We start from the raw sequence: 16,610 nt of genomic DNA, 5'->3' as shown, positions 1-16,610 counted from the left end.
TATTAGAACCTATAGTACTTAGTACCATGCTTGGGTTGGAGACTGAGAAGACGAAAAAAGATATTTGTTGACATTGGACTTGATCTTCTGTAGACTGTAATTTTCAGGAAATACATATGAAGGAAGGTTGTTCCAGAAAACGGCAGTTGAATGAATAAACAATGAAGATGAAAAGTTGGTTCTGTGAGTCTGAAGTTGGACAGTAAATGGACGTTGGCTGGTGGCAGCACGTGTTCGGACTGTTTTGAAAGAGAGAGCGGGAATTATAGAAGTCAATTCAGAAGAACAGTGCCCACGGAAGTATCTGTAGAAAAGGCATGCAGTAGAGACAGTACACTATTAGGGCTCACAATACCAGTCAAATTCTTAATACCGGTATTAAAAAAAAAAAAAAAAAAAAAACATTTTTCGCAATAAATTTTGAAGACAACTAGATACAATAAAGCAAGGAAAAAAACAAGTAATTACTTGAATTCACGTTTTAAATCACACTTTTATTACAATAATAAATCTAGCAAAAGTTATTAAAAATACAGTTATTCTAAAAACAAAAAAATAAGCATCCACACTACCTGTCCAAATAAAGTGAGCTCATAAGAAACTCAAGAGTGTTATCGTTTAAACTGGATCTAATTTTGATACATATTTAATTAGCAACAGAAAACGTCGTTTTGGATTCTGTGCCGGTTGGTGCTTTGTACTGGGATAGTCGTAGATGAGTTGCAGTTTAACTCCCCCCCCCCCCCAATCTTCAAAAAATCATTTCCTTTTTGCTAAAAATGAAAAATATTTCCCTTCTGACTTTTTATGGCACTATATCCGTATTAACGAAAAAGAGGGATTGACATTTAAGCTTGGTGAGGAAACCAAATCTAGTTGTGGTGGTGAGGGGTTATTTATTTATTTATTAATTTTTATTTCCCTGTACTTTAGTATCACTGTCAGTAACCATTGTTATGATTTTCATACAGCATCGCCCCACAAGCTTTCTGACTGCATTAAAAAATGAGAATTTCCAGGACCTGAGGGATAGTTCCCCCCCCAACGAGTATATATATTTTATATTGTATTAATATTATATTAACACAAACTTATATATGGTATATATATTATATATGAGCTCTCAATTTCTCAAGAGCAATGACACATATACTTACAATACATAACTGGTCTTTACATCTAATCTATTCATTTTTCTCATTTAATCTGTTAATACATGCATACATGCTATCATTTCCATAAAATTTCTCTCAATTAACAATCTCAATTCTCTTTACAGCTTCAAACACTAAACTAATTTAATCTTAATCACCAATATCAATTCTCTTCACAACAGCAATCCATAAGTCACTAACTTAGCACTAACAATTCCACATAATGTCTCTTAATTTAGCAATATCAATTTTTTTTACAACTTCAACCAATAAACCAACTCAATACTAAGCATTTACTTATTTAACGTGTTTATTCAACTTCAACCTTACTCTAAAGTAATCTCCCACTTTATCTAAGTACCATTTCCTAAACAACACAGTTCAGAGGACTTACCTTCCTTCTCTTTCACGGTGGGATTCCTTTGTGCGGGTTCCTTCCATGGAGTGCAGTGATGTCGCTCCCTCCCTCCCTCCCTCTCTCTCTCTCTCTCTCTCTCTTCTTAGTTGAACTCTGCATCTCTGCTGTATAGCTCTTCCAGTACTGTCTTATTTCGGGATTTCAAGAACAGTTCTCTGTTAATACTGAAGGAAATTACCACAGCAGTAGTAGAAACCAAGGCACTATCTGACTGCCTTGTTATTCAACTTCCGGATTAACTTCTAGCACAGGAACATGCCCGGCGGAACCCTTCACTATACAGCTGGACACACAGAGTAGTAAGTAACATACTTCTCTGTAGCTGGACACAGAGTAGTAAGTAACATACTTCTCTGTGGCTGGACACTCCCAGAACTGGATGCGAACTGAACCCAGAACTACCACTGGAAGCCTGCAACGAATCCGAACAACAATCACAAACCCCTCTTTTGATGCAAGCGCCTTATTTATTTCCTTCTCATTTATTTATTTATTGAATTGATTGCAAGTTACAATCGCCCCCTGCACTACTTCTATATATGCAAGCTTATGTGCAAACCAACCCCAAAGGGGTTTGCACACATTTACATATCCCCCTATCTAATTTAAACCTGACCCAATCGCGGTGTTATTCTTTAAACTCGCTCTTCTTCGTTTGATGGGAAAAACATTGCCTTTACCCACACAATGAAGCACTTTCATCTTTTAACTCAAGATCACCTGTTCACAATACCTTTGAACTGCTCCATACCAACACACTTTCCCAAAATGCACTAAGTGTCGCATCCTCAAGTAGCAGTGTAATAGAGGGATTAAACTATTGTTCAGAAGCTTTTAATTTTAACCGTTCCGCACCTGCCATACCATTGTTCACCATATTCCTTAATTGCACTACTAGGCCTACTGGCACTAATGGAAATATTTCCTTAGCATCATAATACACAGCCATTTCTGAATAAACAGAAAATTTTTAAGGTGGCATCGTTTTAGGTTATATCTCATATTGTGTGATATAACCTAATATGAGATATAACCTAAAACGATGCCACCTTAAAAATTTTCTGTTTATTCAGAAATGGCTGTGTATTATGATGCTAAGCACTTTATATACATAGTCTAAATTTGTTCGCAGCTTGAGGCTCTAGCCCTAAATGCGCCTTAGTGGAAATATTTCCGTAATGATGTTTTCATTATTCCTTAAGTGTTTTACTTCCAAACACACTATACTTATTAAGAGAAGTATATTTGTATATTATGTCTTACAGTTTCATGATGTTTTCAGGTTTCCGTTGCATTCGTACTGCCTCATTTGCAAATTCAGCAGTATTGATGATTTATTGTTGTTGATTTTATAACCTTTATGTGAATAAATCAGTGGGTAATTATTTTTTAAATTAGTACTGAAAAACCGATATTTTTGTATCAATACTGGGATTTGAATAACGGAAAAAAATTACCGGGATTCCAGTATCTCGGTATTGTATGCCCTACACACTACGATTGCTGCCACCACGTGGGTCTTTTACCCGCAGGTTCTGAATGAATGTAGAATCATTGCTGATAACCAAATCAAGACTACTGCTTCTTCTTGTTGCCTCTCTAACATGCTGCTGTAGAAAACAGTTATCCAAGAACTCTACAAAAATCTTGCTAGTGTGTAAGTGACTAACACACAAATTCCAGTCAACATCTAGAAAGTTGAAATTCCCATTATAAGACATTCTGATTTAATAGGCCACCCTATTTCTCTGTATAGTTGTTTGGTATACTCAACACTGTCATTAATAACACACTCCACCTCTCAATTTTGAGTTCCCCATAACCCCTTCACCCCTCCTGTACACATTGTACTCATATTCAAATTCAGCATTACTTATGCCTGAGTGATACCACATCTCCACTATCCCTATAATGTATGCATTTGATGACTTAATCAGTATTGTGCATAGATTGATAGCTGAGAAGACACTTGTGAACATCAGACTTGAAATGTGTGTGCTGAAACAGGAGCTGCAGCCCTTGTGGGTAGTTGGTAGGATCACTGTCCTCTCTACACCAAAAGGAAAAGACCTGAGTTGGTCCTGTCGATGACAGGAGGAATTTTCATAAGCCCTTTTCACAATGTGGCTGAGTTGGCTGGTCTCGGACGAGAGTGGCATGGTTTTTTTCATCCAGCAAACAGAAAATCGACCCCAGAATACACACAATATATAGGGAGCAATATGGACTTAGTTGCTAATGCTCCTAAAATCCTACAACAACAACAAGATCTGCATGTGTGTATGCAGCCCCTCACCCCCAGCACACAAATTAATTAGATAACACGAACATCCTATTATCAAGTGTCCAATCGCCCCTTTTAAACCTTTGCTACTCCGGGTCAACTGTAATAACAGGGGGATTATTGACACTAATTTCAAGAGAGTTTTTTTAAACAAACTCCACGTTTTCAAGCTCTTAGAAGATGCTGTGTTGTCAACTGTAGTTGCCTTTTAATGCTGACACTAAGAACAAACTGCTTTTGATTTGACTATTTAAGATCATCACAATGGAATATAGTGGTCAGATCCATTCCTATCCCTTTCCTTCCCTGCCTGTGCAATTTCATAACAATTGCTTGCTATATCATAAGGAACAATGCATCTGCACGATCAGCATAACTCAGAGAAAGATTTAAAGCAAATGTGAACCAATTTTATTTCAAGAAAAGGGAAAACTGTATAGAACTGCTGGCTATACAATGGCAGCTGTCCTTAGGCCAAACCGAGGACAGGGAGCAATATGTCCCATTGAGAAAAAACACAGTTGATCAGACAATTTAAATTTATAAATCAAAATCTAAATGGTACCATCCAGTCCAATTTTAACATTCAAAAATTTCAGCTCAAATAAAAAAAAATCCAGAAGATAAATAGCCTAAATCTAAAAGTAAACAAGGTAGATCCCAGTGCCTTTTAACTGAAATACCCTGTATATTGTATTAAAGTTTATCAATAGAACAGCAACTTTCAAAATAATGCTCCATACTATTTATGCTATTGAGTCTACCTGAAATTCTCCTGATAATACCCTTCTTGTATAAATATTGCTGGTGTAGGCTTCTATTGACTCATTATTTCCAAGTATCTGTGCAGTGGAAGCTGTTGGCATGGGAGCCAAGAGTAAGCTATTCCTGAGTCCATACCTGAAAGACACAAATGTAAAGATTTGTATTAACTTTTACAAAGCCTATTATGCTGAGTTTAGTATTATACCAATTGATTATACTAATAAGATCACACCAGCATTACCTTGTAAGTTGCTATTGTCCTTGAAGTATTTTGCCTTTCTGCTTTCCAGTTCTGAGCAGAAAGTTATGCTAGCCAACTCTTTACCTTAAACATAAGTTGCAGATGCCATAACAAGGGCAAGAAGTAAATATTTAAATTTTATTACCAAATCATACATCTTTGCTGCCCCTTAAACAGCAAATTACAATAAACTTCCATTACAACACTCCAACTTATAGTACATTCCAGCTTTTAATGCTTTTTTCTTCTGGCTCTATGGTTAATCCTATAATATGCTATGCATTTTTTTTTTTAATGTCTATAGTGGTCCCATTTAAAATGCCTATATTATATATTTTTAGGTCCCAAATAAATCTGGATATAACCCACTTTCCTGCTAATTTTAGTTTTGGTAAAAGGTTGAAAAAGAATAAATTCTAGGAGTCATTCCCTTGCATGTGATGTTTATTTCATGTTTAACGCTAAAAAGGTTTGAATTCAACAATATTTATCCATTTTCCTTACATACATACAGACCACTTTTCATAGACTGAAAGAAAGTCATCTACCAAATTACTGATGAAGAATGAAAAATAGCCACCTAAAAGGGGTCCTAGTAGGACAATAGCACTCTTTAGAGCCGGTCCTCTTGAAAGTGCTACAATGGGAGTTTGCTGTGTATAAATACACTGGAGTGACCTAGCTATTGCTTGTTCTGCATGTAGGGCTGCAGCAAAACCCACTGGTGGATTGTTGAGTCCTGTTGATATTTACTGAGCAAGATATGAGACTTGAAAATAAAAATTTAAAATACTTTCTAGCTACATTTCAAACAAACACCATTTTGCTGAAAAGCCAGCATTTTTCATAGATAAAAAAAATATTACTTTACAGATATATATTGGTCAAGTAGTACCTCCTCTGTTTAATCCCATTGGAGAAAAAAAATTTTGTAGTTTGTAGAAAAAGTTAGTTTATAAATAAGTTCTTTTTCCAGAGTGTCCATTAATTTGCCATTTTTTTTTAATTTCAACAATTGCCTGCGCTACTAGCTAGTGACTGATTGTTGTGCTTTTCAATTTGGTAACTCTGAAAGGTTCTCATATGGCTTTTAAAAAATCTCTTCTCTAAACAGAACTCTCAGGACTGCACTTCCTTACCAGTCTAGTTAAACATTTATACATAAACATCCATTGTGTACATACAGGCTTCATTATTGTTATTTTTATATTTACAGTGGCATGCAACATTTACCTCTTTCGATCTGTTTCCTGTTAGCACTTCTTTCTAGATAAGCCACTTTCACAGGAGAGCATGCATCCCCCCCTTTTAGCAAACAAATTAATTTAATGAGATAAGGACAGTCTATTATGCTACAAGTGCTCAATAGCATCCTAATTTAGCAACCTTGGTACTCCAGTTTGTAGGATTATCAATAAAAAAAAAAAAAAAAAAAACTATATTATGCAATCACCTTCCAATAATGGCACTGACAGCAAGTTGCTGTTGATTTGAAGTTTATATAGATACAGGGTGTCTCAAAAATACACGGCATAACTTCAGGAATGAGTTCCTCGTATGTAGACAATAAAAATATTTTATATCAATATAGTTCTGGAAATGCTCGGTTTCCGAGTTTTGTAGGTCTGTCTATGACACTTAACTGTTCACATCACCTTATAGTAATTGTTCAAAATGTCCACCTTCTGCCTGAATACAGGCCTCACATCGACGTCTCACGGACTCGCGAAGACGATGCAAAATTCTTGGCATGTTTTGTATTGTCTCACAACCTGCCACAATTCGATTGCAGAGAGTTTCCACATCAGCTACCGGAGTCGAATACACCAATGACTTTAAATGGCCCCACAAGAAGAAAACTAGTGGGTTTAAATCAGTGAGTGTGGAGGCCAGGCAGTTGGTCCATCCTCTACTTCAGGGGTCGTAGATCTTGGTCATCCTCTGTCGGCAGCATGAGGTGTAAAGGTCCCATGTTCACAAAGGCGAGATGGATACCTTCAAATGTTTACCTGTCTGGACATCTTTGTTCTGGGAACCTTTTGTGGTACAAACGACGAGCCTCCATAGCATTGCCGTCAGTCAAACCATACATAAAGTGCATATCCGCTTGCTCCTGATATGAGTACATAGTCGGAATGGAAAACCACCAGATTCTGTCAGTACACTGTGATGAAGAAAATCACGTGCGGGCAATAAGACATTCCGGTTAATAACTCAGGAACCAAGCATTTCCGGAACTATGTTGATATAAAATATTTTTATTGTCTACATATGAGGAACTCATTCCTGAAGTTTTGTCATGTATTTTTCAGACACCCTGTACATATAATATATATATATATATATATATATATATATACATACAGCAATACCCCGGATAGCACTGATAATTGGTAACGAAACTATTCCGTGTTATGCGAAACCATGCTGATTGAGGTATAATTATAATGGGTTTTAATTGAATGCATACCAGACAAACAGTCTATAAACAAATTATAATAAATCTGTAAACAATTTGCACTTGATAGCCAATTAAAAGGATTTGAAATTTAAAAAAAAAATTGCAAAAATTTTATTAATGAAAAGGTAACATCATGAGAGATGAGAAAAAAAAGCTTTGAAAAAGCAGTTGTTTATTAAGGTATTTCAATAATGAAGCCTGGTGAAGCCATCTCTTCTTTTTCTCGGCGTAGAAGACTTTGTATCATCGAATCCCATTTTGTAAAATTTTCTGTACCTTGATGCTACATTCAACATTCGGATCTCCATTTGTAATTGCCTCGCAGGCCATTTCAACCCCCCAAAAAACTTTATCCAGTTCTTCTGTTGAAAACTGTTTTGGTGGCACTTCAGAATTGTTTTCCTCTTCTGCATAGGCAGTTTGCTTGTCAATTTCAAGGAGAGATGCATCATCTAAGCCGCACGTGAGTCAATACAGTCACATACACTGCAGTGTCCAAAGTTTTGAATCCTGTCTTTTCCGACCTTCACAATGTCTTCGGAAATTATCTGAACTTGCGATTCAAAACCAGTGAAATCATTTACCAAATGAGGCAAAACATACTGTCAAACAGAACGCATGTTGTTGGCAGTGATTTCTAGCCAAGATGCAGATATATTTTCGACCGTATTTAAAGGGGTAAAAAATAAATTTCAAAATGAAATGTTTGAAAAACTATCATGTTGTCTCATCAGGATGGAATTAAGAACACCGAACACTGTTGCACATTGCAGCTGGCTGCCTGAAGGGAGCTATTGTCACATGTGAATGGTAGACAATAGAGTTGGCACCGCAGCATATATGTATAGTACCTGTCTAGCTATTGAATGAGTTTTAATATGTACAGTAAATTTTTGACTTAACCTTCATTGAAAACCATGTTATAGTGAAACCCGTGCTAAGCGAGGTATTGCTGTATATACATTATAAAGGAACACTGCTTGGAATCATTCTGATTACTGCTGTTTGTAGGAATACAAATGGCACATTTTCTAGAGTCATCACCAGCTTTCTTCCTTCTCTGTGCAATTTCACTAACACCTGCTTGTTTTTTCTTCCATAATTTTTTCCTGTTTCACTACTGGGATATAGTATTTCAGAACGATGATTAGCACAGCACAGCACGCGCACATCTATGATAAATGATGCAAATAAACACTCAGCACATATGACACTATCACTTGCACTTTGAAATACAGTCGATTCTGGTTATTTGGGACACATCGGGACTAATGCATTTTGGCCCGATTAAGCAGCTGCCCCAATTATCCGAAGTTTCACGTAAACAGTTAAAAATACAATGGACCCCTGTTTTACAATTGGTGCAATCAAATCACGTTATGATGTGTAGTAAGCACCGGTCATTGTGATCACGTTTGTGAAAATAGGAGGAATATTATCCACAGGCTATAAAAGTAAAGATATATTAAGCACAAATTTAACCTTCATTACCTTACCATTTAAAAAATTAAATGATACATGAAAATTGGAAGAATATACGTGGATAATCGGAATAATTGATACGTACTGTAATATGTACATACTAAGCAGTTGACATTTCTGTTCACTAACATTTGTGGGTGGGGGTTAAAATTTAAAACAGTAAAAAGATAAGCAATCAATAACAAAGAACACTGCACACACAAACTTCAAGTAACACGATACGTGCAAGTGAGAACGGAGTAACAAGTTACGAAGCTTTAAAAATAGGAATGAAGAGAAGATTCTGAAAATTAATTCTTTTATATGATGAAGATTCCATGGAAGTGTAAACACATTTCAACATAATAACCCACAGAATTGGCGCCTCCGTAGCCAGGTGGGAAGGAGCAGCAGTGCGTACCACACGCTTCTTCATTAGACCGGGGTTCGAGCCCGTCACCACCAAATATGGAGGATGCGGAAAGGTCAGGGAATGACCACCGCATATTCCGGAGCAATATGGCCTTAGTTGCTAATGCTCCTAAAAACCAAACAACAACAACAACAACAACCCACAGAATTCCAGCTGTCAGTATTATCGCAAATTCAATAAGATCGAGTTTACTATCCGTTTATGATAGATTGCACTAACAGAAAACCGACCAAACCACGTGGTACGGTCTCATACCCTGATTAAACGACATGTTGTCCCAATTAAGTGACGTAAACCCTGGCTATTTTCTTGATTAGGTTCTGTTTTTTAAGATTTGCCCCAAATAAATGGCTGCCCCGATTAACTGGTGACCCAAATAACCGGAATCCACTGTACTATGTTTATTTTCACATTTCTTTATAAACACCTCACATTGTTCTTATGCCTACTTGTTTGCAAATATATGAATTACATCAGACATTTGCAAACAAGTAGACACAAGAACCTGCCAACTCTCCATGATAAATCCAGAGAGCTGACAGGTGTATTGGTCAAAACCATTAGGTAATTACTGCACAATCTACCATTTTGATATCCACCATGGTTGCAATGATGGTACATATTCACAGATTGAATAAAACTGAATTAAATACAGGCCGAAAATATGCAAATTCAGGCATGCAACCATTTTGTTAAATAGTTGACTATGTAGCAGATGCATCTCATTCGTAAACAACAGGTATAAAAGACAACACACACCCGTTGATTATCATAGTAAAGAAATGTCTGAGTTTAACACTTTAAGAGTCATCAGGAGGCTACAGACAGCAGAATCACAATGACCAGCTGCAGTATGGCTTGGTGTACTACAAAGTATCATCAAGAGGTTGTGAAAATAGTTCCAAGAATCCTAGAAAGTTCATAGTAGATGTCTCCACCAGGGTCACAGATTATCAATAATGATAAGACAAGATTAACACCCTGCCCCACCATCAAAATAAACATGCAAACACTACCAGTTAGTTGAATGTTTTGCAGAAGTGACAGGAACACAGATGCCACCTCAAACCATTTGCACAGATATGGATACTATGAGCCTTATGGTGAGCATTCCACTGAGTATCCAACACTGCAGGTGTAAAAGAGTATGGGCACTTGAGCATCCTAACTGCAGCATGAAGGAATGATTCTGTCCATTCTACACATATTAGTCTGGGTGTTGTTGTTGTTTTGGTTTTTAGGAGCATTAGCAACTAAGGCCATATTGCTCCGGGATATGCGGTGGTGATTCCCTGACCTTTCCGCATCCTTCATATTTGGTGGCGACGGGCTCGAACCCCGGTCTAATCAAGAAGCGTGTGCTATGCACTGCTGCTCCTTCCCACCTGGCTACGGAGGCGCCATTAGTCTGGGTGTGATCTGCAGTAAGAAGATTCTTATTAGGTCCTAGTATGGCATGAAAGAGAAACTGAAAACAACTCTGTGTATGTACACACACACATTTCAATGGAAATAGACTGCTGAGAAGAGTTGCCATTAGCCTTTTGGTTCTAACAGACTTCAATGTCATCAGAAACAGGACCCTGATTACATGTGATTATCGAGATGAAATCCCATTACCAGTGTCCTTCCTTATGCTAGTGCTGTAGGTGAAAAGTTCATTTTAATGGATAACAATGCTTAACTACACAGGGCACTAGTCAACACTTGTCAACAGCATCAAAAGATGAGGGTACAATCCACGTGGCCTGCCTGCTCCACTGACCTGGTTCTCATCAAATACATCTGGGATGCCCTAACAGAGGTACTGCAACTCAATCAGCCCATCCAGTGACACTATCATTGGAAACAGCACCTACACAAGAATGATGACTGATTCTGAAACAATTCATCAGTACTTTGATTTCATTTGTGCATAGCAAGTACAAGTCATGTCTAGTAGCTGCTGGAACCCATACACAATACAAATTGTTATTCATGCACATTCCAGTAAAGTAATGACTACTCACTCTGAAGTTCCTTTGAATGTTTTGGGCATACGCGATCTGAATTTAGCTTTGACTACATAAGGTACACATGCCATCATATTTACATTTATACATGCTGTGATTCCTAACTGTTTTGAGCAGTGTATGTACGTCACAGTTAAAAAAAAAAAAAAAAAAGTCATTACATTTGCTGTGATGCACCCAACTGACTTGCAGAGCATATCACATCACAAATTGTACTTTCTAGTAATGAAAGAAGTAATGTAAGTATTTTAATTGGTAGCATATCATTCATACACATTATTAATGTCAACAATTCAACTCATTATGAAATTTTACACCACAAAATTAGACAATGAATTACAGCAGGCCCCCGTTATAATGTGGTTAGCTTTACACTGATTTGTTATAACGTTCTTATATTATAAACCATATCTGACTATAATGCTGTCACAGATCACTATAACGCTCTTTTACAGATTGCATTTTTGGCATATTTAACGAAATCGTTTCATTTGATGGAGTCGATAGCTTGAAAATGAATAGCAAAACAGCTTAAAACGTTTCCCACGCCGATTTGAGAAATTTTCCCGCACACTAATTTAATTGCAGTACAGTGACTTGTTACGTAGTTCCGAGATCAACATTTTAAAAAATGATCAAGTATATTGCTTGTAATATTTGCATTATATGCATTTATCCGAAGTCTAGTCATCACTCAGTACAGTATTAGACATTGTATCATAATTAATGCAACCAACAGTTACATTTTCGAAAAGTTAATAATGGCCGATAAGAATGAAAAAGCAGCAACGTCTGGGCGCAGTACGAAGATTATAAATATAAGAAAAAGACTAAATTTGAAATTAGACGTTTTGAAGCGAATCGATTCCAGTCAACGACAAGCGGATGTGTGCCATAATTTATGACTTGCAACTGTAAGAACAATTATAAAAAAAATAAAGAATTAATTTTAGCAGCGGGAAAGATAGCTGTTCCACTGCAAGCAACTAGGACTAGACTGGCTATTAGGATTGAAATGGAAAGGCTAACTAATTTTATTGAAGATAATATTCCAATGCAGAACTCAGTTAAGTTAAACAAAAAAAAAAAAAAAAAAAAGAGAGAGAGAGATTAGCCAATATGATGATCTGAAGAAAACTCACCTAAAAAAAAAAAAAAAAGTGGAACCATTTAAAACTGGTAAGGGCCGGTTGAATAGATTTAAAATCCAGGAAGAAGCTGCTAGTGCAGATCAAGAAGCCGAAACTTTCAAAATAGAACTTTATTGAAGAGGGGTATTATGTGTTATACTTCTCAACAAGTTTTTAACATAGATCAAGCAGGACTTTTGTGGAAACGAATGCCTAAAAGAAGTTTCATATTGAAAGAAGTAAAAACATGCCAGGTTTCAAAGTGGCGAAGGATCAGTTGATTTTATTGTTGGGTGGTAATGCTGCGAGGGATTTAAAATTAATACCCCTTTTAGTTTACTTGGAAGAGGGCCAAAGTTAAATTCATTATTTTAATTGGAATTAAGTTTACTTTTGATATGTAAGTAGTTACCACATAATTACATATGTATGTAATGCAGAATATTTTATATGTACAAATATTTGAATGTTAAATATTTTGACCGACATTTGTGCATCTTTTCACTACCTTTTATTATTGATTAGAAAATATTCTTTGGCACCAACCGCAACTCACAAATACATATGCTACCTTATGGGAATGCAGCGCTTGCTTAGCGCGGATTCACTTAATGCTGTTTTTCCGCAATGAATTATCAGCGTTAAGCGTTAGCATATCATGCTAAAATAAGAATGATATGCTTTTCCCAAAAAAGCATATCATGCTTATTTTAGTGTTAGAACTGGTGATCAAGACCCTGGGCCACATTATGCCTACCATCCATGTGTTGAAAGTGCATGACAATGGGTTACCGGATGATGAAAACTCATTGCATTGAGGTATCTGTTTAGTATTAGTAGTGGCAAAATAATTCAATGAAGCAAGCTTATACACATCAACAACAAAAGCTATTCCCTTGTGTGTAAAAACTATTCCCTTGTGTGATCACGAGGGAATAGTTTGTAATAACTAAAGTGCTAATCACATTTTCTGTGCAACACTTATGTTACACAAAGTTCCCTTGCTTTCTGTGCAAATGGTATAGCAGGATTAAAGCTGATTACCAGATCAAAAAGGACTAATCTCACACTAGGATGTAAAAACAATCAATAAGCTACTTGTCTCTCCAAGCAAATTGTTTCTTCCATTGCTACATATAAAACATGAACTAATGAAACAGTTTATTTAGGCCACAGATAAAGATGGAGGTTGTTTTTTGTTACTGTTCCAAAATTTCCCAAGATAAGAGATTTTTTGCACATTTTTTTGTATGTAAATTTTTTCCATAAGACAGAAAAAATTAAATTACAGATTTAGAATCAAGACCTAAAATAAAATGCACACCAAGAAAGAAAAAACACACGCACACGCACACACATATATATATATACATACATATATATATATATATATACACACATACATATATATACACACATACATATATACAGGGAACCCCATTTTACGATATTAATCCATTCCAGAGACATCGTATGTGACCCCAATAACACGTTGGTTTTTTGTAATTCATTTCAAGACCTTGGAATTTGAAATTTTCGCTATATAACTAAGCTATTTATCTCTCTAAAAGGCCATTTTTATAATGGAAATTGTCATACAGATTAAAAAAATTATTAAAACTAATATATTGATTAAAGCACAACACAAAAAAATCGCTTCAACTAAAGGATACAAAAACAAAACAAGCAGTCAACACATTTACAAAGGCTGCTATTGGATGAGAGGAAGGACCATGTGGTCCAGTTGGAGACAATTGTAAGCCAAGCCCATCGTAAAGTGAAATAAGTAGATGCCACTTAACATGGTCACTGGTTGGTAGAATCAGCCGCTTTGTAGAATCAAATTTCAGAAAACCAGTTCAAATCATTAAAATGCACTACACTTTCATCATTATATGTTCGGTTATAAGATTCAATTTTCAACATATTTGTGATATTTCTGGATGTCATGACCATAAAACAATTTGCAGTTTCCAGTTTTTTTGGACTTTTCTGTTAGTGCAATCTATTATAAACAGGTAGTAAACTCAATCTTATTGCATTTGCAATAAGATTGAGTCTTATTGTAAATGCAATAAGACTCAATTGCTGATAGTTGGAATTCTGTAGGTTTTTATGTTCATGGTGAAATGTGTTTTCCCCCTAATTGGAATCTTCAATCATATAAAAAATAAATAAATTTTCATAATCTCCTCTTCATTCCTATTTCTTAATTTTCGTAAACTTGTTACTCTGTATCTCACTTGCATATATAGTGTTAGTTGTAATTTTACCCGCCGTGTTCTTTGTTATTGATTGCTTATTTTTTTTACTGATTTAAATTTTACAACAACAAAAAATAATAATAATAATAAAATAAATAAATAAAAAAATGTCAGTGAACAGAAATATCAATTAGTTAGCATGTACACATTACAATAGTAATTAAGCTACATACGTATAAGCTTAAATTGATTTTTATTTTGCTAACCTGTGGAAAATATTTTTCCGATTTTCATGTACCATTTAATTGGGTTAATTAGCAAAGTAATAAAGCGTAAATTTGTGATTTATACCTTTACTGCAGATAATATTCCTCCTATTTTCGCTTATCAGAATCATTGTTTAATAGAATTAAAATTCAATTCACAAATGGGATCACAATAACCAGTGCTTACCACATATCGTATAGTGAATGGAATGCCCATTGTAAATACGAACCAATCATAAAGTGGTGGGGTGGGGTCCATTGTATATATTTTTAAATATAAAACTTACTTTGCAATTTTTTCTTTTAATGATAACCAATCCCACATGTCAGTAGGAGAGACATTCCACATATCATACTGTAGGATCTGAAAATTATGAAAATAATGAAATTCAATACATGATATAAGAATTCCAACTGTACAATATAAAATTATTAAATTATAATAAAGAATATGTAATATAATAAGTTTTTATATTGCACAACTTTCATGTGTTTTCTACTCCCCTCTGCAGAACCACATTTAGAGCTATCAACACTGTATTTTAAAGAAAATGTTGCAATTTGGTCTTTGATTTATGGATATCAGAAACAGTTTGTTTTTTTACACCGTAAATTTGACAAATACGTGCTACTGAGACGCCTTCTTCTAATTTCTGTGCCACATTTAAGTTCACACGTGTTCTTTTAACTCCTCTATCACTTGATGCCATTTTAAATTGAAAGGATTGCAAAATTATTTAAGAAATAGTCACAATTCAGAAATCACAGAAACACTCCATATACAATCTGACCGCACGATAGCTTGAGGCAGACTGAGACAGAAACAAAGCAAGTCGGTAGACCTGAAATTTAGTGTCCCAAGTCATGTTCAGCTCGCAAGTCACAGCCTGCTCTTATCTGTTATCTGGGAAAACAGTTATTTGAACACGTTTTCAGAAAGAATAAAAAACAATTCCCTGAATTTGATTATAAAAATAAAAGTAGATAATTATCAAAATAATAATGGAAATAGGTAATTATTATTAATTTTTAATTAATAACAACACTGAAGTTTTGCATAACCTAAAAAAAAATATATGGTAATTAATATGTACATTACTGTATTATTATTTGTCCATCTGTTAAATCCGAAATCCGAGGGTTTACTGTATCTTAACAAATTTCACAGTGAGACGTACATATTGGTTAACTAAAGAACAGCACTTCTATGCACAGAAACAATTTATTTAATGAAACCAAAGTACACCTTATGCTATAACATCACACCATGAGTTTTATTTAGCAGTGATAAAAGGTTGTGACAACATTCATATTACTCTTTATTGAGTAATGGGATTTTCCATTCTTTATTTCCAAGAGGATGTCCATGTCTGAGGTATTCCTGAAGTGAAATGAAGTGGATGTTTGGAATATAACACATGATGGCTTCACACTATTGTTTTTTTTTTGAGGAAGCTTTATTCCTTCACAGGGTTCTTCTGAAAGGTTCTTTAGAAGTCATCCTGATTCTTTTTTGTCACTGGTTCTTAAACTTCCTTGATCATCTCAGGCTGAAATAGATTCTTTGTTACCATCCAAGTTTAATTTAAATGAAATATTTCTTACAGTGTTTAGATTTTTACCTTTTGGGATGTTAAAGGCATCTGGGTGTTTCCTCTGTTGTACTGTTAACTTCACTGAGACAGCTTACTACTGCTGTTCTGTCCTGGATTCAGGTATGGCACAAGGGTATCTGAAACACCTATTGCTCCAGGATATGCGGTGGTCATTCCCTGACCTTT

General features: G+C 35.4%; 1 protein-coding gene across 2 annotated transcripts in view; it reads right to left on the bottom strand.

Annotated features, from left to right (window-relative positions):
* The window catches only part of RnrL (Ribonucleoside diphosphate reductase large subunit), a 206,738-nt gene that overhangs the window by 35,647 nt on the left and 154,481 nt on the right, over positions 1-16,610 (bottom strand). For both annotated transcript variants that reach the window (XM_090381486.1, XM_090381487.1), the window contains 2 exons: positions 15,117-15,193; positions 4,621-4,756 (listed from right to left, as the gene is read on the bottom strand). In XM_090381486.1, the coding sequence (XP_090237612.1) occupies positions 4,621-4,756; positions 15,117-15,193 (213 nt within the window). The remainder of the gene's footprint in view (positions 1-4,620; positions 4,757-15,116; positions 15,194-16,610) is intronic.

The sequence above is a fragment of the Mastigoproctus giganteus genome, chromosome 9, assembly GCF_048544385.1.
Source record: "Mastigoproctus giganteus isolate SK-2022 chromosome 9, ASM4854438v1, whole genome shotgun sequence".
In the NCBI taxonomy this organism is placed as follows: domain Eukaryota; kingdom Metazoa; phylum Arthropoda; class Arachnida; order Uropygi; family Thelyphonidae; genus Mastigoproctus; species Mastigoproctus giganteus.
This window is presented reverse-complemented; position numbering and strand designations above follow the sequence as displayed.